Below are 22,895 nucleotides of genomic sequence, written 5' to 3'. Positions count from 1 at the left end.
TTGTGCTACTTGAAGTTCACAGATTTGCTTACCTGTGTTTACACACAATCAGAGGTCATGCAGATTCCCCAAACACTTCTCACCCTGAACACGTCTAAGCCATTAACAATGGTGACAGCATAAATAGACCTGCAGTCTACAGGTGACTCTTGAGCTAAATATAGTACAGTACGTTCATTTTGTTATTCCAAACGACATGTAAATACAGTGACATTTTGTCAAATCTGTGGTGATGAGCCTGTGATGTGTAGACTAACTATATAGTTTAATGATAGTTCTCAAAATCAAAAGGAGATGCATGAAAAAGAGAAGGTCACTAAATAAGCAGTTCCAAAGTGGCAGAAGACAGTAGGCAAAAATGTAAAGGTAGTCAAATGACGCGATAAACAGGAATGCAATGGCTAAGAATTGCCATTCAGGTGGGAATACCTTGCAAAGAAGTATGTTTCTAGCACATACTCAAATAGTCCATACTGATTATGGTGTGTGAGGTGGGACTGGTGATTAGAAGGTCAGGATTTTAAATTTTATTCATTCATCTTCAGTAACCTCTTTATCCTGGCTGGGGAGTGGGGGTGGGGTGATGGTTCTGAAGCCTATCCAGAGCCAAAGCAGGAATACACCCTGGATGAGACACCAGCCCATTGCAAGGCACCACATACAGACATATTTATACTTAGGGGCACTTTAACACAGCCAGTCAGCTTTCCAGTGTGTTTTTGTTTTTGAGAGGTGGAAGAAAACCAAAGAACCCAAGGAAACCTAGGCAGACACAGGGTAAACATCAGATACGATGATTAAACCCTGGACCCTGGAGCTTTGGGGCACCATCCCTACCTCCTGTAACACTATGCCACTTTTTGCACTTTGTATTAGCTTCTATACTGTTGCATCATGCTCCTGGAGAAAGAGTTTATTCCACTACATATAAGAGTATATACAGTATCTCATAAAATGAGTACACCCCTCACATTTTTGTAAATATTTGATTATATCTTTTCATGTGACAACACTGAAGAAATGACACCTTGCTACAATGTAATGTAGTGAGTGTACAGCTTGTGTAACAGTGTAAATTTGCTGTCCCCTCAAAATAACTCAACACACAGCCATTAATGTCTAAACCGCTGGCAACAAAAGTGAGTACACCCCTAAGTGAAAATGTCCAAATTGGGCCCAATTAGCCATTTTACCTCCCCGGTGTCAAGTGACTTGTTATTGTTACAAGGTCTCAAGTGTGAATGGGGAGCAGGTGTGTTAAATTTGGTGTCATCGCTCTCACACTCCCTCATACTGGTCACTGGAAGTTCAACATGGCACCTCATGGCAAAGAACTCTCTGAGGATCTGAAAAAAAGAATTGTTGCTCTACATAAAGATGGTCTATGTCAGGGGTTCCCAAACTTTTCCAGGACAAGGCCCCCTAAATGGCACTAACATTTGACCGAGGCCCCCCTTTTGAAAGATGTCTTTAAAACACATTAAAAATACAGACTTCTGAATATATCCCCCTTATATAACATGTTATAGTAATAAAAATAACTAAAAAAAACCTAAAAACAACATGCTATAGTAATGCATATATATATATATATATATATATATATATATATATATATATATATATATATATATATATATATATATATATATATATCATGTATTTATTTATTTTTCACATCAAATTAATTTTCACACAGCCCCCACTTTGAAAACCCCTGGCCTAGGCTATAAGAAGATTGCCAAGACCCTGACAGTGAGCTGCAGCTCGGTGGCCAAGACCATACAGCAGTTTAACAGGACAGGTTCCACTTAGAACAGGCCTTGCCATGGTTGACAGAAGAAGTTGAGTGCACGTGCTCAACGTCATATCCAGAGGTTGTCTTTGGGAAATAGATGGATGAGTGCTGCCAGCATTGCTGCAGAGGTTGAAGGGGTGGGGGGGGTCAGCCTGTCAGTGCTCAGACCATACGCTGCACACTGCATCAAATTGGTCTGCATGGCTGTCGTCCCAGAAGGAATCCTCTTCTAAAGATGATGCACAAAAAAGCCCGCAAACAGTTTGCTGAAAATGTGAGGGGTGTACTCACTTTTGTGAGAAATTGTATTTGGGATCACAATATAATTAATGCTCCAGACAAAAATTTGTCACATCTGTTAACAGTAGTGTCTTACTGCACAAAGACAACAGGATGTACAACTAGACTTTAGCATAAGCATTATTCATTATTTTATTGATATTTGTTGGCTAGACTCTGAGGTTGCCTTTTGTGGCTCATGTGCAAGAAGAACAGAACACTGACCCTCCCACGTTCCAGGATGACAACTGTGATATGCACTGTGCCAAATCTAAGCCTGATGGAACATTGGTACAGTTTGACTGGCCTGCAAATTCATCAGCTCTCTATCCCAAAGAACAGCATGTAAAACATCAAAATAAGACTACAAACCCCAGACAAATTGCACCCAGTCAGTAGCGTAGTGAGCTAAATTTGACAGAAACTCAAAACTGCAACGGTGGAACCTTTACCTGACAGGATTGACACTGTTATTAAGGCAAGGGGAGGCATAACCAATTAATTGATGGTACAGTATGGTGGTGAGAAGGAGGTGAGTTTGCAGACAATGTGCTCTGTTTATTGAAAGGCCCTTCTAAGTTTGGGCTCTGGCCTAGGGGAATAGTGCAGGGTTAGTAACATGTGCAGGAGATAGATGATGGATAGCTGAATTGGTGGGGAATGAAGAGACTGAGGAACAGAGGGGGTATACTCACAATGTTTTTTTTTTTTTTACAACATACACCAGTGGTCACCAACCGTATTCCTGGAGATCTACCTTACTGAAGACTTTAGCTCAAACCATAATTGTGCCCACCTGACCATCTACTGATTGCTTTAAGAAGTTCATGATCAACTAAAACAGGTGTGTTAGATTTTGGTTGGAGATGAAAAATGCACGAAGGTAGATCTCAAGGAAGAGGGTTGGTAGCTACTGACATACACAATTGCACAGAAGACACTTTGTAAAGCAGCTTTAACAAATGGCAAGTTGATTGACAACCAATGTAGCAGGTGGTCCCCTAAGGAGAGAACTAGATGGTACCAAAGTAAAGAAGATAAGATATTCATCCACACCCTACTCCAGAGTCATCCTCTTACCTAACTGCCAAGATAACACTAGCTACTACAGTACCTTAAACCTCTACAAAAATACAAGGGATGTTCAGTCTACATCCCTATCCTCACCTATGACCACAAACTGTAAGAAATGACCAAAAGTATAAGGTTGCTAGTACATCCGGTGGAAATGAGGTTCCTCTGCCGGCTTGCTGGGATTACTCTCCATTATAAGGTGAGGAGCTTGACAATCTGGGGGAGACTCTGAGTAAAAGCCGCTGCTCCTTTAAAATAAGGGGAGCCAACTAAGGTTGTTCAGGCACCTGATAATGTTACCTCCTGGTCAACTTCTGGTAGAGCTGTATTAGGCACATCCTACTTGATGAACACCATGGGCCAGACCCGGAACTGGCTAGAGAGATTCTATCTCACAGCTGGCTTGAGAACATCTGGGGCTCACCCAAGAGGAGCTGGAATCTGTGGCGAAAGATTAGAAAAGTCTGGACTGACTAGACCAGTTGCCACTGTGACCCCCACTTCAGTTCATATACTGTACTTGATTAATTTTCAGTGCTACTGAAATATACTAAGGATCCTTTGGAAGTGTCCCAAGATCTTGTTTCCTACTCAAGGTAGATTGCTGTGTTCACACCGGTACAAATAAACCACACAAAGAATGTAATTCAAGCACAAATTCACAATGAGCAACCAATAAGAGACACACACACAACTGTAATCTTGGGCTACCTAAAAACACCAAAACCCCACTATCCTCTTCATTGCAGAAAAACATGAGTGGACTGTGGAGCTGAATCAGGCTGCATCACACTGCCGGATCAGCCAATGAGTCACGAAGAGAAGGCCTCTAAGCCAATCACAGCTGCTATTTGCCACCGTTCCCGATCTGTAAACTGCAAGCTGTTATTGTCATGAGCAGCACTTCTAAAACACTACAGTATGTTGAGTACACATCTAACACACACTGAAACACTGTACAAGAGGAGTTTTGAAGTAGTGCAGGACAAAGAGAATTCAAAAAAAAAAAAAAAAACATGACAAATCAACTTCAAATGTTTCATTATTATGCAACACAGCTATCTAATATTGAGAAAGATAGCAAAGACATGCATCCTGATACATAAGAAAGCAAACCGCTACATTTTAAAGAAACCAAAAACAACATTTACACAATAATAAGCAATGACATTTTTAGTGTCTGAAGTTAGCTTCTTTAGTTTATTACTAGAGCTATGAGGCTAATCTAGTGAATAATCAAGAGCAGCCTTATAGCTACCAATTTAGCATTATGAATATTGCATGACTGTGCCAGCATGAATACTATGTGACTAAATCTTCACACACCTGCCTCAAAATATTCAGTGCTTTCATTTGTGCATAAATAGTTATAAACATCATCAAATTAATCTTTGGGATTCAAGATGGCTGCTAAGTGTTTTTGCTTTTTTTAAAAAAATTTTTATACCTGCTAATGTTTTTGGGTTTTTAAAATTTATTTATTTATTTATTTATTTTACCATTTTTCTATAGAAGACTTTTTAGGTTTGATGAGTCAAATCTTAGGATTGAACCCCAGACCCTGAAGCTGTGGGTTGATAACACTACCCCAATGTCATGTATACAATTTAAATAAGAATACATACAGACATGTGTCAAATGAAAGGAAACACCATGTAAGTAAGGTGTTTGGCCACCATAAGCTACAAGAATAGCACCTTGGCTCAGATTCTACAAGTCTCTGGAACTGTAGTGAAGTAAAGCAGTTCTTTCAAAAGATAGTGAAGGTTTTGGTGATGATGGTTGAGAATGCTGTGCATGCAACATGCCACATCCTGTAGGTGTTTAATTAGTTCTGACATTTGGTGAATGTGAACGGTCACAGCATTTTATTTACATAATTTTTATCCTCATCAAACCATTCTGTGAACCCTCGTGCCCTGTGGATAGGTCATCCTGGAAGAGACCACGCTCACCAGAGTACAAATGTTTCATCATAAGAAGAACTTTCTACTGATTTTCAAGTACACCTGCCTCTCAAGGGACAACTGGAGCCAAACCCTGCCAGCAATATAAATACTGTAAATTCCCCCTACAAATGACAGAACCACCCTTTTCCCCTTTAATCTATCACCTGTACCACCTAACCTATCACATTTTCCTTTAATCTATCTGTATATACTTACACTCAACCTATTTGGTAGCCCAGACATTGTATTATTTTCCCCATTCTTTATGTAGGATTATTTATTTATTTAATTTCATTTACTTGCACTTTGGTTTGGTTTTCCTTTCAGGCGTGTTGACAATAAACCTGAATGCAGAGCCTACTCAGTTCTAGGTGTTCTTTATTCATAGTAGTTACTGAATAATATGAAAAATTGTAACCTGATTAAACCTAACAGTTCTCGGTGGCAATCTCACACTTTTAATGTATTCAGCGGAGCAGCAGATGGTCTCCTGTAGCTTCAGGTCTGAACAGAGTGTGTTTTTGAGTTTTTAATGGATTTCTCCCCAGCAGCAACTTGCACACCAGACCTTGGCCCAAATTCAAGTCAAACAACCTGCAGCCTCTTCAGGCCCATCGTGAATGCAGTCACCACACACACACACACACACACACACACACACACACACACACACACACACACACACACACACACGCACATACAGCTTGAAAAAACATAGTGGCCACAGTGATATAGAAGGAACTCTAAATGGAATGTTGCCTCTGGCCATTTATGCCAATTTGCACAGGAAATGCAGGCTACACACACACACACACACACACACACACACACACACACACACACACACACACACACAAAACTCTTTTTCTCACAACAAAGAGGATGTGGACATTTTCATTCAGTGCAGTCATATCTGAAGTGCCCTTGAGATCAAAATCAATATTTTAGAGTTTTCATGCACATCCTGGTATAAAGGAGACCAACAATGAAAAAATAAATCGATAGCGAATAAAGGATGTTGTTTTGTAGTTACTACTTTGTAGTCATTTTTTTATTAGGCAGTTTTACAGTAATTGGTAATGCTTTCAATTGCAGTTTAAAAAATTTAGTCCGGGACGCAAAATCTACGGTATGAACTAACACTTTAGCTCATATGTTCTTTGTGGAGACAATTAGTAAGTCAATTAAACATTTTAGTACCATAATTGAATACATGCGACACATTACCCAACTCAGGTCTTCATTATTTAGCTAACACTTCAACAAATATCATTTAATGAAAGTAGGAATCCTAAGGTGCGGTCACAAAAACATCGACTCGCGGCGACAAAGCGGCCGGAGTTCATTCATTTTCAATGAGACCTGGCGACTTCCAGCGACATGAGCAATGGTAACCATTGGCGACTAAGGGCAGTGGTGGCTTGGCAGTTAAGGCTCTGGGTTACTGATCAGAAGGTTGGGGGCTCAATAAATAAATGTCATCTTACTGAGGAACTGAAAAGCACAAAGTCCTTCATCCTGAAGACTTTTCTGTGGCTGATAACCTAAAGTTAAAGCTTTTCCTCTGACTGTTACAACTGCTAACACTGGAGACTCCTTCCACAAATGCTAAATAATCAACAATTACGCACATTTCTTAAAGCCATTTATGTGGCCCATCCACCATACAGTAAGTCCCAGTAAGTTTTTTCTATATCATCATTAAATCCATTTATTATTAGACTTAAATTATGTGGATAGTATGCCATACAAATCCTTGATAATATACAAGCACAATGTACAATGTACAAGCTGCTGCTAAAGAAAGTTCACCTTCAGACCAATCAGATCCAAGTGTTGTGGTATAAAATCATATATACTCTCACCAGCCACTTTAATAGGAACACCTGTACCCCTGCTCATTCACACAGTTATCCAATCAGCCAATCATGTGGCAGCAGCACAATGCATAAAATCATGAGGGATCCTTGCCAAGAGCTTCAGTTAATATTCACATCAAACAACAGAATGAGGAAAAATGTTATCTCTGTGACTTTGACAATGGCATGGTTGTTGGTGCAAGACGCACTGGCTTGATTTCAGGAACTGTTGAAGTCCTGGGATTTTCACACCCAACCGTCTCCAGAATTTGTATAGAACGATGCAAAAAAAAAATCCACTGAGCGGAAGTTCTGCAGGCAGGCACGATTTTTTGATGAGAGAGGTCAGAGGAAAATGGCCAGACTGGTACAAGCTGACAGTAAGGCTACCATAACTCATTCACTCTATACAACAGTGGCGAGCAGAAAAGCATTCCAGAATGCAAAACACAACCTTTATGGTGGATGAGCTACAACAGGAGCACATAGGGTTCCAGTCCTGTCAACCAAGAACAGGAATCTGAGGCTACAGACTGTGTTGAAGTTGAAGATTGGAAAAAAGCATCATGCCTGTATCTGCATGATTTTATGCATTGTATTGCCGGCCTGATTGGATACTTGGAATGGATAAGCAGGGATACAGGGCAGTTGTGGCTCAGTGGTTAAAGGCTCTGGGTTACTGATCAGAAGCTTGGGAGCTCAAGCCCCAGCACAACCAAGCTACCACTGTTGGACCTTTGTCAAGGCCCTTAACCCTCAACTGCTCAGTTGTATAAATAAGATAAATGTAAGTCGCTCTGGATAAGGGCGTCTGCCAAAATGCTGTGAATGTAAATGTAAAATTAAAGTGGCCGTTAATGCAAATTTCTAATCCACATGTGCGTGTTACTTATGACTGGTGAAGGCAAGATCTCAAGGTGTGAGACAAGTATACACACGCAGCCCAGTTTGTGCTAATTATTTACTGATTTAACAGCCTGCTGTGGTCTGAAAGCTCTTCACATTATCATGTGGGTTTAGGAGTGTGACAATTTGTCAGTTTGATAGCATGCATTGACAGAGTAATCTGAAAGAGTTAGATGGTTAATGTTATGCTGTTCTGCTATCAATAACCCCTGTCATTGTGAAATACAAGATATTTAAAACAGCAGTTTTAAAAAAAAAAACAGGAAACTTTTATTAAGAGTAATTCTCTTAACAAGGTTTTGTTTTTTTTGGTAAAGATTTAACTTCATGCTGTGTTCTACTGAAAACCCAACTAATATTGGGTTGTGTAGTCGTCATGCTGTGCGTTATAGATTATTCGTTTATAATGAATTGGATAGGAAATGGACAGAAATCAAGAATGAGGAAGATCTAGTTACATTTAACGAAGGTGTCAATGAGGTAGAGCTCATTTATAAGCTGGAGAAATATAAACAGAAGCCTAAAATGCAGAAACTAGTGTTATATGGCAGTAATGGAAATCACTTTGTTTCAAAGTGTCTTTGAAATGATATAGTTACATGATTAATAGTGGTAAAACATTTTAAATTAGACATTTTCAATCAGTACTGTATAAACAAATGAATTATGTTATTGCCACAAGTCTGTTATAAGATTAGCCAGGACACTGTTGGGTTTCTGTGTGTAGAGTATTGTGACTCTGTCTTTAGATGCTGGTGAGCAGGGTGATGGGAAAGTGGAGGAGTGTGAGCCCCTTACTGGGCAAACAATTCACAGCTCTCCACAATAACATTGGTAGAGAGATAAAACTGACAGCACAAGTTAATTCTTTGATAGTAAAACACCATATACAACTGGCACGAAAAAAAAGATAACATTTAAACCTAATAGAATAGGTAAAAATGAAATACCTATGAACAACTGCAGATTCTTAAAGCCCTGAGTCTACTTTCACATGAGCCATTAACCACTACTGTGGAGTGTGACATCACAAATAAATTCAATGCTAAACACGGGCACACACAAAATAGGCACAAATTCCATTTTTTTGGCCTCTGGTTAAACTCGGGGTAAAGAGCGGAATGAATGTTTGTACCTTTTCATATGGCAAAATGCACTATCCATACACACTGTGAATGTGTATGTGTGTGTGTTGACTTACAGGGTCGGTCCTCGTTAGGCTTGTTGGGGATTTCCTCCACACATTCAGAGGGAAACCATCCGACATTACCTCGTGCGCTGCCCTCCCAGAATCCCCCTTCACCAACACTAAGAACTATGGAGAAATAGAAATAAGGAAACTGATCAGAGCCCAAACTACACACACACACACACACACACACACACACACACACACCACACATTTCTGTTTCTCAAGTGATCTTCTACCGAAGAATGTTTGGATTATCTTTACAACTAAAGTCATCCAATCCAAAGTTTTCATTCTAAATGAACGGGTTCCCAGGACCATGGCTTTCCAGAATTGGGAAAATTTGGCAACTTAGTATTATGATCAAGAATAAATTCATTCAAACCAGCATTTAGAGTGCGGCTTTTGAAAAAAAAATAAAAATTCCACTTGACAAACATGAACAAATTAACAAACACCATTTATAACTAAAAGTATGTGTACTGGGTCAACATCTTACTCAAATAAAAGTATGGAAGCAAAAATCTATTTGAGTTAAAGTAAACTATATTTTCAAATGTACTGAAGTATTCGGAAAAAAAAGTTAATATTGTTAATTGACAAAAAAGAACTGACCACAAGTTCATAATGCCTGACCCTGCATTACTAGCTAGTTCACAAACCAATAAGTCACAAGGAAAATATTCTGCTACCTCACACAAATCTAGGTTTTTTTTTTTGTTTGTTTTGTTTTTTTGTTTTTTTAAAAAACTTTTTTCCTGGTTAGTTAATTTACAAAACATAACCTGTTTAGCTAATTAACAATACAATAAAATACAACAGTCTAGCTAAGTTAACAAGCTAAGTTACAAAACCTAACTAGCTTGCTAGCTGAATTATAAAACTAAACTAGTTACTTTACAAAACTTAAAGTTAACTTAATTTCATACTTCAAACCTCTTGGGTAATTTGAGATTTGTAGTAAATAGACATTCAGCTTGGTGTATGTAAACTTTTGTATGTAAACCTAAATTCTTATATAGTGAATTAAAGCAACAACAACAAAAAAATCCAACTCTCAGAATATCAATTATTGTAAAGTGACCACTTATGTGAACAAAGTAACTGATTAATCGAACGTCTTTAGCCTAGATGTTATGTAAACTTTTGGGCTCAATTGTAAAGTCTGCAAAAATGGAAAAACTTTAATAAAGTACAGATACTTGAAACAAGTACTTAAGTACAGTAGTGAAGTAAATGTACTTCATTACTGTCCATCACTGCCCAAGTACTCAAAAAGTTCAGTATTTTCTACCTCTGATTTTAAAGACTGGATCTACAGTCCTAATCGAAAGAGTTGTGTGCACTGTTTTCTGTTTTCACCACTCTCACTCCTGCTGCAGCACATCCAGCAATTACCAAGCCCTTTATCAACTGAACCATCAGACTCTACCAGCATCATCATCATCAGCATCCCATTTTATCATCAGCATCAGCATCAGCATCAGCAAACTCATCATCAAGACACATAAATATATAAACACATAAACACAACCACCAGCTTTGCAATCACGCAGCTGCAGCCTGGATGCTGAAAACAAACAAATGAACAAGTGTGACAGCACAGATGTCCCGCTGGAGCGGGCCTGAAAACTGGCTGATAAGCACGGCACTTTAAAGGAGCAACAAAATCCCACAGTAAAAAAACCCCAAAAAAAACACACCATCAAGGATTTGATATAAACGATTCATCGATTCAGCCATTTGGCGCTTGAGGCATACCTTTGACTCTGTCGTTCTTGAACAGGGTGATTTCTCCCTCAGCCTGGGGTTGATAAGACTTTACCACCACGTAATGTCTCCCAGGCACAGCGCTGTACATCCGGCGCTTGGACCCTGGAGTCTCTGCCCCAGAGAAACCATCACGACCGGGACGAGGACTACAGAGAAAAAGAGAATCACACTTTAGCTTTGACAAACCAGTGGTTAATTATAAACATAATGAAATCAGAATTTTAATTAGCGCACAATTATTTTGTCAAAGGGATTTACACTACAGTTTACACTTTAAAGCGATTATTCAATGTTAAAAAAAAAAAGACATTTCCACAAGTGCGCATTTCAGTTTTGCTGATTTGTTCAGTTATTTTTGCTTTTTGAGATTTATTTCTATCATAGTGCTGTTGAATACTTGATTCTGATTGGCCACAAGGTGTTGATTAATATTCAGTAACAGCAACTCTTCTATAGTAACAACTAACAAAGGGACTGAAATGCTCAAATGCTTGAATGCATAATTATCAATCTGGTGATGTTTTCTCTGAGGAGATTTTTAGTTGGCATTTTCAGAAGGCGTCTCCAGTGTCAGTGCTTTGTAACAGTCAGGGGTAAAGCTGTAACTTTAAGTTACACAGGAAAGTCTTCAGGATGGAGAACTTTGCTCTCTGTGGTTTCTCGGTAACATGACAAGCTGCATTTTCGGTCTTATTGACTTCAAGTGAAAGATATAATAGGGATACTACTGAGGGATAGTGTTTATAGCTGCTCTAACGTAAGTGATAACAGGAACTGACTTGTTTTAAATACACATGATCATTAAACATTATAAATACAATACACTCAGCATTTCAATCAACAATTGAAACAATTTGCAATTATTTCATTAAGCTTGCTAGTTGCAAATGAACTCATTAAAAAAAAGATGGTTTGGTGAAAAATCTCAGTTACGTTTTCATTAGTTTTCCACTAGACAAATTTACAGTAATTGATTAGCCAAGACAGGTGCAAAATTACAAATGATTTACAGCAGCATGAAATATACTGAGGGACCCTACGGTGGCCCGTAAGCTCAAACCACATTAACCAAAAACATGACAGCAAATCAGAAAACACAGCATTAAGATTGCTGCTGTCATTTTTCTGCATTTGCTGTCTTGCTTCCAAATTTGCTGTTGTGTTTCCGAATTTGCTGTCATGCTTCCGAATCTGTTGTCATGCTTCTGAATTTGTTGTCACAATTCCCAATTTGCTGTTGTGTTACCCAATTTGCTGTTGTGTTTCCAAATTTACTGTCATGCTTCCAGATTTGTTGTTGTGTTTCCGAATTTGCAGTCATAATTCCGAATTTGCTGTCACATTACCCAATTTGAAGTTGTGTTTCCGAATTTGCTGTCATGCTTCTGAGTTTGCTGTTGTGTTTCTGAATTTGCTGTTGTGTTTCCAAATTTGCTGTCACATTTCCAATTTGCTGTTGAGTGACCCAATTTGCTGTTGTGCTACTGAATTTGCTGTCATGCTTCCGAATTTGATGTCATATTTCCCAATTTGCTGTTGCGTTACCTAATTTGCTGTTGTGTTTCCGAATTTGCTGTCATGCTTCCGAATCTGCTGTCATGCTTCTGAATTTGTTGTCACAATTCCCAATTTGCTGTTGTGTTTCCAAATTTACTGTCATGCTTCCAGATTTGTTGTTGTGTTTCCGAATTTGCAGTCATGCTTCCAAATTTGCTGTTGTGTTTCCGAATTTGCTGTCATAATTCCGAATTTGCTGTCACATTACCCAATTTGAAGTTGTGTTTCCGAATTTGCTGTCATGCTTCTGTTTGCTGTTGTGTTTCCAAATTTGCTGTCACATTTCCAATTTGCTGTTGAGTGACCCAATTTGCTGTTGTGCTACTGAATTTGCTGTCATGCTTCCGAATTTGATGTCATATTTCCCAATTTGCTGTTGCATTACCCAATTTGCTGTTGTGTTTCCGAATTTGCTGTTATGTTTCCAAATTTGCAATCATGCTTCCAAATTTGCTGTCACATTTCCCAATTTGATGTTGTGTTTCTGAATGGCAGTCATGTTACTGAATTTGCTGTTGCATTTCCATATTTGCTGTTGTGTTTTCTGATTTGTTGTCTTGTTTCTGAATTTGCCGTCGCATTTTAGATTTTGCTGTTGTGATTTCTGATTTGCTTTCATGTTTTCGAATTTGCTGTTGTTTTCGAAATTATTGTTGTGTTATCTGAGTGGCAGTCATGATACCAAATTTGCTGTTGTGTTTTTCGATTTGCTGTCATGTTTTTGGTTTTGTTATTTGTTGTGCACCACAAATGACAGTAAAAGGACTTCTGCAATATACCCGGTTATTGTCCATGTATGCAAAAGTATAAAGGTAAAGTGCAATATACCAATGCTTGTACAGTCCTAATATTTTTGCAATCATTTGTAATGGAACTTGTACAGTATGTACACTGACTGAAGAGAGCAGAAAGGGAGAAGGCAGGATTGGCTGTTGAACAGCTCCCTCTGCTGTTCCAAAACTAACACAAACTTATATATTCAGTGTTTTATTAAATCCTCACTGTAATTCTAATACCAAGGGTCTTGACTGAATCAATTCTGGTCCATGCCAAAATAATTAGGCTGGGTGCTGAGGAAATAAGTAGCAGCTCTGGAGAGTAGCAGTGAGTCATTGAGAAGCAGCTTGGGACGCATCATGCAATAGCTAAAAGGAGCAATCTGTGATTATATTCAAATATAAAAAGCCTTGTGTTACAGAAATGCAGGAAAGCAGAAAGCATGTGGCTGGGAATGAGGACAGCAGGGACACGACCTGGAAATGAAGCAAATGAAAGTGGACTCTATCTATCTATCTATCTATCTATCTATCTAGCTAAAATGTTTTCCATACGCAGGATTTAAATATTCAAGTATTAATAATAAATCACATTCTGAAAACAAGCCATAATCATTAACTAATTATTTATAAATTAATTATAATATCAGAACAAAATACAATAAAAAATAAAATATCCAAGCACTATAAATAGGTTATATGTATATCCATCCATCCATTTTCTATACCGCTTATGCTTCAGGGTTGCAGGGAACCTGGAGCCTATCCCAGGGAGCGTGGGGCACAAGGCGGGGTACACCCTGGACAGGGCGCCAATCCATTGCAGAGCACAATCACATACACATTCATACACCCATTCATACACTATGGACACTTTGGACATGCCAAACAGACCGGAGAAACCGGAGTACCTGGAGGAAACCCCCGCAGCACAGGGAGAACATGAAACTCCACACATACAGACAGGGCCACGGTGGGAATCGACCCCCGACCCTGGATGTGTGAGGCGAACGTGCTAACGCTCTCTCTATTTATAATAAATATATAGAGCCAATTTATACTTATTTACTTTATATACTTACTTACATATAAGTATGTTTTCAATTTGGATTTAAAATCATTTATAGAGCTACAAATTGTGTTTCAAATTTTCTGTAACAATTACAGAGTTTAGGAGTGACGTAAATAAAAATGTATAATAAAAGTACACAAATTCTCCTGGACTCTGTGTGTTATTTTCCACAACATCTAGACGTGTCCTTGAATATTTTTTCACTATCGTTCATCTCTACCACAGAACCTGTAAGGCCTAATTACGCAAATGACCTCCTTTCCACCTACACCGTGACCCACCCCCATCGTACAGAAAAGGCCCCGCCCCTCACCGAGGCTCACTGCGGCCTATAGGAGCAGGAGGAAATTGGGACGAAGCACCTACACTTGCCCTTTATGTGACTTTCCCTTTAATAAGCCTCTACTGGGAGACAGTCCAATGTCAACGCCAAAGGCATAGCTACAGCTACCAGCACTTTAACTATAGCTGTTTTATGATGTGAAATGTAAAAAAAAAAAAACTGTGAGTGTTCACATTTTTTTGCTTTGCTTATGTTCAAATCACGTCCCAAGCATGTAGTCCTCAAAATCTGCTGCGCTACATAAGCACTCTTCTCCTAAGATTACCCCTGGCCTAATACATTTCTCACAAATGAGAGACTGATATTGGCGCTATTTACAGTTTAAAAACTATTCACTCTGTGCCTTGGTTAAGAAAATTATATAAATACTACTACACTAGATTTTAAACACACTGGCTTAATCAAAAAAAATTTCCTCACAAGCCAGCTTTTTATGATAATATTACATACAGCACATACAGCACGTACTCTATATTATATAATTATTCCATTATCAAAAAAAAGGTGGATCAGAAAATGTTTTTTAATGCAATAAACACACACAAACACACACACAAAAACAAAACAAAGAAACAAACAAAAAACTGAAAATCAATGACCGTTGCCATGCTACCACCACCATGCTTCACTATGTGGATAGTGTTTTGAGGGTGATGAACAGTGCTGGTTTTCAACCAAAAGTAGTGATTTTTGCCAAGACCAAAAAGTTTTCCACATTTCCTGAGTTGCCAGTATATCTTTCGCAAACGAGATTTCATATTGCTCAGTGCAGATTTGCAGTGTCCAGGCTATGATCAGCTTTTCCTGTCTGAGCTTTTCTCTGACTAATACTCTTATTACCTGATCACTGACTTTTAGTGGAGTCACAGCCATCTTCTTTCCATGTTTTAATAATGGAAGTAATGGATGTTTAAAGTTTTTTTTTTTTTTTTTTTAAACTAAACCCTAATTGATACTGTCTTCCTTGCACTGTTCATTTAGTTATGCTCTCTAACTAACTTGGGGGTCTTCCAGGAACATGTGTATTCATATTGAGACCCCGTGACAGTGTAATTGCACACAGGTCGACTCCATTCAACTAATTATGTGACTTCTGATGGCAACTAATTAAATAACTAATTTTGTTGTTTCACACCAGTGGATGAAACTTATGTATTTAAGTTTTTTTTATTTGTAAATAATATTGCAAACTATATAGATTTTTCCCCACACTTCAATATTCTAGAATATTTTTGTTGATTCATGACATATAACCCCATTTAATTACATTGTAAGTAGCAGGTAGTTTATATTATTAAAATTTTTCCAGTTGTGGTAAACACAACCGTTCCAGTACTGTGCAGTCACCCACAATCTAACCCAAAACCTGTGTGTTTCTTAGTTCTCTAAATGATGCTTCTTTAATCCTTCATACTTCAGGCTGTGACCTGGAAATTAGTAGAACTCCTTCATCATTAATGACATATCAATTCTTCATATGCTCTGAGAGGAATCAGTGAAAGAGTAGGCTTTCAGATTGAACTGCATGTGTAGTAATGTTGGAATCGATTCATTAAATTTGTAACTGTGTTTATGCAGATGTGGTATTGCCTGTGATAGACAACACAGCGGTACAGCAGATTTAAAATTGCAATCATTTTAACGTGATCGATCAAAGAGGTCATGTTTAGCAAATAGTGCTGGTCTCCAGCTCACTAGAGCACGAGCTGGATACTCCAGATCTAAAAAAAAAAGGGGCCCTTTTTAAGGCAAGTGCATTTATTGAGATTTGCCGGTTGTAGATATATTAGAATTTTAATTAAAAGAATAGAAATAAAGATGAAGGGAACAGGTCATTTTTGCAGGATTTTTGCAGTTTTTTGCAGGTAACCTCTAGCTGAAAGAAATGCAGAATTCTAAAAACAGAATTCTGTTTTTATTTGATAATGATTTCATCACAAAAACCTGCTACAACATGGCCTGAGTCAGCAGTTTTTGTATCCCCCGTAACATTCATCCATTCATTTTCTGTACCACTTATCCTACACAGGGTCACAGGAGAGCCTGGAGAGCCAGGGAACTCAGGGTGGAGGCGGGATTCAAGCCCCCAGAGGTGCGAGGCAAGTGTGCTAACTACTAAGCTACTGTTCCCCTCTCCGTTGACAGACTCTAGTGAATTTATTTCAGTGTTATGCCATCAAGGTGTCTAATGACGCAAAACAGTCAACACGTGTTTGTTAAATGTTATTTAAAGCAGTTTGTTGTGAGGCAATCATGTTAAAAGCCAATTATGAAACAGGAAATCAGGAAATATTGACTTTTCACAGACAGTGAGAAAGGGTAAAAGATGTCAAGATGTTTATGGGGGGGCATCACTAACAGCCCCCCCCCCCCCCAAAAAAAAGAGAGATAAATATAAATAAATAAATAGCAGATAGAGATAAATAAATAAACACATTTGCTTTTCAAATATGACGTAAATAAATAAATATACATTTAAATTAAAATTAATTTAAAATGAAATTTAAACTAAATAAAATACATTTAGTCAGGGTTGGGATTACAGTGGGTCTTTTACCAAAAAAAAGAGGCATAATAGAAATTAGTATAAATAATGATAGTCTTAAGAAAAAACTGCAGTAGACTGTCATTTGTGTATAGTTAATGTATTCTATGAGACATTCATCAGTAATTTATTGCTAACCAAAATGGCCTTCAACTCAAACACTAAATGATGGCTCTTGTGCTGAATGAGTCTGGAAACTTGAATCATGCAGCTAAAATAAATACATTTAATCCGAATCATTCATCAAAACATTGACATAATTTAATCCTTTGAGATGAGGTCAGGCATCAGCCCACCTAGTTTTTTTTTTTTTTTTTTGGGACATCGTTCCCTGTTCTTGTCCTGATTTTTCCCCCTCTCCTCTCCTCTGTTGACTCTTCTTCCCTGCACTTTCGTCTCCTTTTATATACAGTGGATATAAAAAGTCTACACACCTGTTAAAATAGCAGGTTTTTTGGTGTGAAAAAATGTTAAATCATGTCAGAACTTTTTTCACCTTTATTGTGAAATTGCAATATATAAATATCAAGTGATAAACACCCAGAAATGTTTTTTTGGGGGAAAAAAAAGAAAAAGAAAAAACTTCCAATACCCAGCTTGCATAAGTGTGTACACCCTTTTATAACTGAGAAAGTGACAGTGTTCAGAATCTACCAATCACATAAAAACTCATGTTAAATACCAATTAGTATACACCTGCTACTTCAATTAAAGTGACGGATTAACCCCAAAATCTTCATGGTAACATCCAACTAGAAATGCCATGGGCCGCAAAGCGCTTTACAAAGCAGGTACGGGATCTCATTGATGAAAAATAGCAATCAGGAGATTACGGTTGCAAAAATTTTCAAAAGTATTGGATATACCATGGAACACTGTAAAGACAATAATCAACAAGTGGAGAAAATATGGCACGACAGTGACACTACTAAGAACAGGATGTCCCTCTAAAATTGATGAGAAGATCAGGAGAAAACTGGTCAGGGAGGCTGCCAGGAGGTCTACAGCAACATCAAAAGAATTGCAGCAACTTCTGCAATACGGGTTGCTCCCTACATGTGACAACAATCTCCTGAATTCTTCATTCATATGTCTGGGCTATGCGGTAGGGTGGCAAGACGGAAGCCTTTTTAACCAAAAAAACAAATTAAAAATACATTCAATCTCAGTAATGTGTTATGGTCTGATGAGACCAAAGTCTCAGAACTTTTTGGCCATAATACCAAAAGACATGTTTGGCACAAAAAACACAACACATCACCAAAAGAACACCATCCCCATGGGGAAGCATGGTGGTGGTAGCATCGTACTTTGGGGCCTGTTTTCTTCAGCTGGACCTGGGGCTTTAATCAGGGTGGAGGGAATAATGAATAGCTCCAAATACCAGTCAATTTTAGCACAAAACCTTAAGGCTTCTCCTAAAACACTTACTGTAAGATGAAGAGGAATTTCACCTTTCAGCATGACAACAACCCAAAGCAAACCTCCAGATACTAAAAACTTACTATAATCTGCATTTTTTTAATAACATAAAGGAAACCATTTGAATGATTATAGACTGTTTTCCAAGTGCACTAGAGGTTTTACTAATGTTTTAAGTCATTTACTATATGCACATAGGTTGTTGTGAAGGCTACTTTTCCTGTCTTTAAAATGTCTTTAAACTTTAAAAAACTAAAAGTATCAGGCACCCCAAATGTGGAATCACGCTCCTCATTTCAGCACTATATTCCAAAATCTCTGAAAGCCGCAGATATCTGCAGCAAAACATCAGCCATGTTTTCCATCTTCAATGAAGGCATCACTACAGACTGTGAATGACTGAGAGTTTTATTTCCACAAAGTCAGTTGGGACTCTAATATTGCTGGAGCAATCGAGCTGCCAATGCTCTTAACACAGCTGTCAAAGCGGCAGTGAGATTTTCCACCCGGGGATACGTTGCATAAGAGCACGGCTCTTATTTCCGGACGAAAAAAAGCTGATGTGGGCTGAGCTAATTATGCAAAAGAGGTGATATAGAAATAGGGCCACTTAGTATTAGATATCGGTTAAGATGGCATGTGAATAGTCTCACCCACAGAGCTATTTATGGCATACCACTGCAAAAGAAAACGATATTCTAAAGACAGTGTGAGCTCAGCAATAATAAAAAAAGAAGCCATTCAGAAAATGTTTACATGTAAGAATATTTAACCTGATATCTCTGAATAGTCAGTGTATTCTGTGTTTCAGACGTTTATGGAGCAATCGGGTGGTCATGTACACGTCATACTTCTACATAGTAAATAATACTTTTCATATCTTTGATACACCAACCTTTGTGAAAAGTCAATATTTTCTCAACATTCAAGACCCTGTGATGAACTGACGTCCCATCCAGGCCGTTTTCCCACCTTGTGCCCAGTGTTCCTGGCTTAGTGACGTAAGCTCCAGATCCCCTGTGATCCTGACTAAAGATAAAAGGGATGAAGGAATGGTCTATTGACAGTTGTCCATTGACAGTGTTAAGCTATTAGAGACCATAATGAGTCACAACCAAATCAAGTGACTACAGTTATGTCAATGAAGATGCAAATTTTAAGCTTGAGAATGAAGATAACAGCTGCTGAGAAGATTTAGGTCATGTTTTTAATGAGTTTTTAAAATGAAAAACCATCATAAAAATTGTAACAATGGAGACTCAGAGAGAGAGAGAGAGAGAGAGAGAGAGAGAGAGAGAGAGAGAGAGAGAGAGAGAGAGAGAGAGAGAGTTATACAGCTTTGGCAATCCAAAGCTGATTTCAAGATATCATAATAACAATGCACACAGCATACTCATTACAGAAAATTTGGCAAGACTCTGCAACTACTGAATAGAATGCATAAGCTTATATACACATGAACATGGAAGCAAAACAAAAGTGAATTTGCATATAAATTGTAAAAACACCGCCACTTTTTTATATTGTCATCCAGAAACCAAGAAGGACACAAAATCTTTTCGGAATCTGCTGTCCATTATCTATCTTTTTGGATTCTAGTCAGATATTTGCTTGTGCCAATGCTTATCCTACACAGGGTCATGGGGAGCACATAGGGCAGAAGGTGGGGGCCACCCTGGACAGGGTGCCAACCCCTCGCTGGGCACAACCGCATACATAATCAAACACTACGGACAATTTGTAAATGCCAATCAGACTACAACGCACGTCTTTGGACTGTGGGAGGAAACCCCCAAGTACAGGGAGAACATGCAAACTCCACGGCGGAGACGGGAATCGAACTCCCGACCCTGGAGGTGTGAGGGAAACATGCTAACCACTAAGCCACTGTGCCCCCTCATTATACCACATTTCTTGTGTAAATGTACTTATGAATGATTTACGAATAAATTTGCTCATATTAACAAAGGAGGCCAAATGAACATATTTTAATATGCGTGCAAATAATTAGCTCATTTGGTGATGCGAAATAAACGTGACACATACAGAAAAATCTGAATATGCATATGGCCATTGAACTTGATGCTAGGTGCCACGCACTCCCAAGGAAACCATGGCAACCAAGAGTAAATTCGAGCCAGGAACGACCATTAGTAATGAGGATGAGGTGAAAAAAATTGCTGCCATGTAGTACATGACATTTAATATCGACGTGTTTTATAAACGTGACATTGTATACCGCAATATACGTCAAGTGATATAGGGATATAAGGTTGCATCACATTGTTCTAGTCATAGCCACAAACAAGCTCCTAGGTTACCTAATCCTGACTACATCTAGTACCGCACATCAACACACGGTGCTTGACACGGTAGAAGAGAAGCACATTCCTCTGTTCCTTCTTTCTCCAGCCATCACAGCCATCCACCAAACCTGCAATTACCCAATGACATCAGAACTGACTGCAGCTGCCTCACTTTCCCTCTGAGCCTCTGAGGAGCAGGCACATTATCTAATACACCACAGAGCACACACACACACACACACACACACACACACACACACACACACACACACACACACACACACACACACACACACACACACACACACACACACACACACACACACACACACACACACACACACACACACCATACGGCCATGGCCATAGCAACTGCTGCTGTAACTAGGGACAGATCCCCATCAAGCAGCACACATAGCTATGGAGGCCAAAACCATATTCACAAGGTTTTTTTTTTTTTATGTGGATGCCAGACTTAGCACACTGGCAAAATGTGTCAAAAGTCACACTTTTTATACGCTCATCTGAGAGCAGCTTGGAGGATTCTGTATCATATGGGTGCCAGATGCCTCAGAATATGCAAGCAGAGGCATTTTATTTAGGTTTTTCCAAGAACCATTGTCTACAGATTGGGTCAGAGAACAGGCAGTCCAGGTTAGCACAAGAAAATGCATAAAGAAAACTGCATGAGAAGCACAGCTCAGAAATAATAATAATAATAATAATAATAATAATAATAATAATAATAATAATAATAATAATAAGAAGAAGAAGAAGAAATCTTATTTGTCTTGTTTCACTGTCTAATTCACTGTCTATTTGCCTTTACACTGTCTGTATAAAAGATATGAACTTAAATGATAGCTTGATATAATATCCATATTTCCCAGTTCTTTTCCTCACAGCGTGCCAGTCTTTTAGTAAAGTTGTGTGTAATGTTTGCGTAAGCCAAACTTAAAAAAAAAATAAAAAAAAATCAGAGTTACAAAAGTTTCGTAAGTGCTGATTTTTTTCATACTCAAGTGTGTATGTTGACGAATACCAATCACCCGTAATTACCAGGTGTTTGCACGGCACAGCTGATTTGCACCTTGTGACCCCCACAAAACTCCATAAAAGACAAAGCTCACAGCACTGAAATGACGAGCGAAAGGCAAAAAGAGTTTCTCCGAGGCACTCAGAGTAAGTTATTGTCTGTGCCAATGAAAAAATGTATTATGGAACAACATAATGGCACCTGAAAGGCCAAAATCTGGAGCCAAATGATGGAAAATGTGTATTAGATGTGAATGAAGTGAGGTGAAAAGGAACTGGTTTGGAAGTATATAACAGATTGCAGCTTGAACCATACAAGATATCCTTATCCACTTATCGATCACTTAGTGCTGGTTTTAATAAGTGTTGCACAGCATTACAAAAAAACAAACAAACAAACAAACAAAAACAAAAAAACAAGAGTGACTTATACACTACCTGAGTCTGTCCTCCTTTTAAACAGCTGCATTCTTAATTGAATGACTGGTCTTATTTGTGTTAATTTATGCATTTACTTTGGCTTGCTTGCTTTATTTTTGCCATATTTAATATTTCTTTAGTTAACTGCATAATCCATATATATATATATATATATATATATATATATATATATATATATATATATATATATATATATATATATACCTACACAGTATAAAAGTACAGTAACTCATCGCAAATTATGTGATTTGAAGCCAATCTTTCGAGGTTTACATTAGTCAGTCTTCTCATACATGAATTAACACACACGTGTAGAATACGAACGTTTTTCCAGAATTAGAGGATTTTCATGAATGCCAAAGTCCTCAAACGAACAATTTACAAACGAATCCATTCGTACACAGCTTGATAAATGAGGCTCATTGTTTGTATGGTTTAAATTGCGTTATATGTTTGTAACATGTTAAACACACAAATTCGCAAGCATTTTTGAAGGCACCAGATGTTGCCTTGATCTTTGTTGTATAATCTGACACAGAGGGCATGTTATCATGCCGTCTGTTATAGAATT

General features: G+C 38.2%; 1 protein-coding gene across 3 annotated transcripts in view; it reads right to left on the bottom strand.

Moving 5' to 3' along the window:
• shank2b (SH3 and multiple ankyrin repeat domains 2b) overlaps positions 1 to 22,895 on the bottom strand; it is a 137,997-nt gene that overhangs the window by 61,061 nt on the left and 54,041 nt on the right. For all 3 annotated transcript variants that reach the window (XM_053682217.1, XM_053682216.1, XM_047157260.2), the window contains exons 11-12: positions 10,816 to 10,973; positions 9,067 to 9,180 (exon numbers count right to left, since the gene is read on the bottom strand). In XM_053682217.1, the coding sequence (XP_053538192.1) occupies positions 9,067 to 9,180; positions 10,816 to 10,973 (272 nt within the window). The remainder of the gene's footprint in view (positions 1 to 9,066; positions 9,181 to 10,815; positions 10,974 to 22,895) is intronic.

The sequence above is a fragment of the Ictalurus punctatus genome, chromosome 8 (genome assembly GCF_001660625.3).
Source record: "Ictalurus punctatus breed USDA103 chromosome 8, Coco_2.0, whole genome shotgun sequence".
Taxonomy (NCBI): Eukaryota; Metazoa; Chordata; class Actinopteri; order Siluriformes; family Ictaluridae; genus Ictalurus; species Ictalurus punctatus.
Note: the sequence above shows the minus strand (reverse complement) of the source record. Positions and strands in the feature narration are given on the sequence as shown.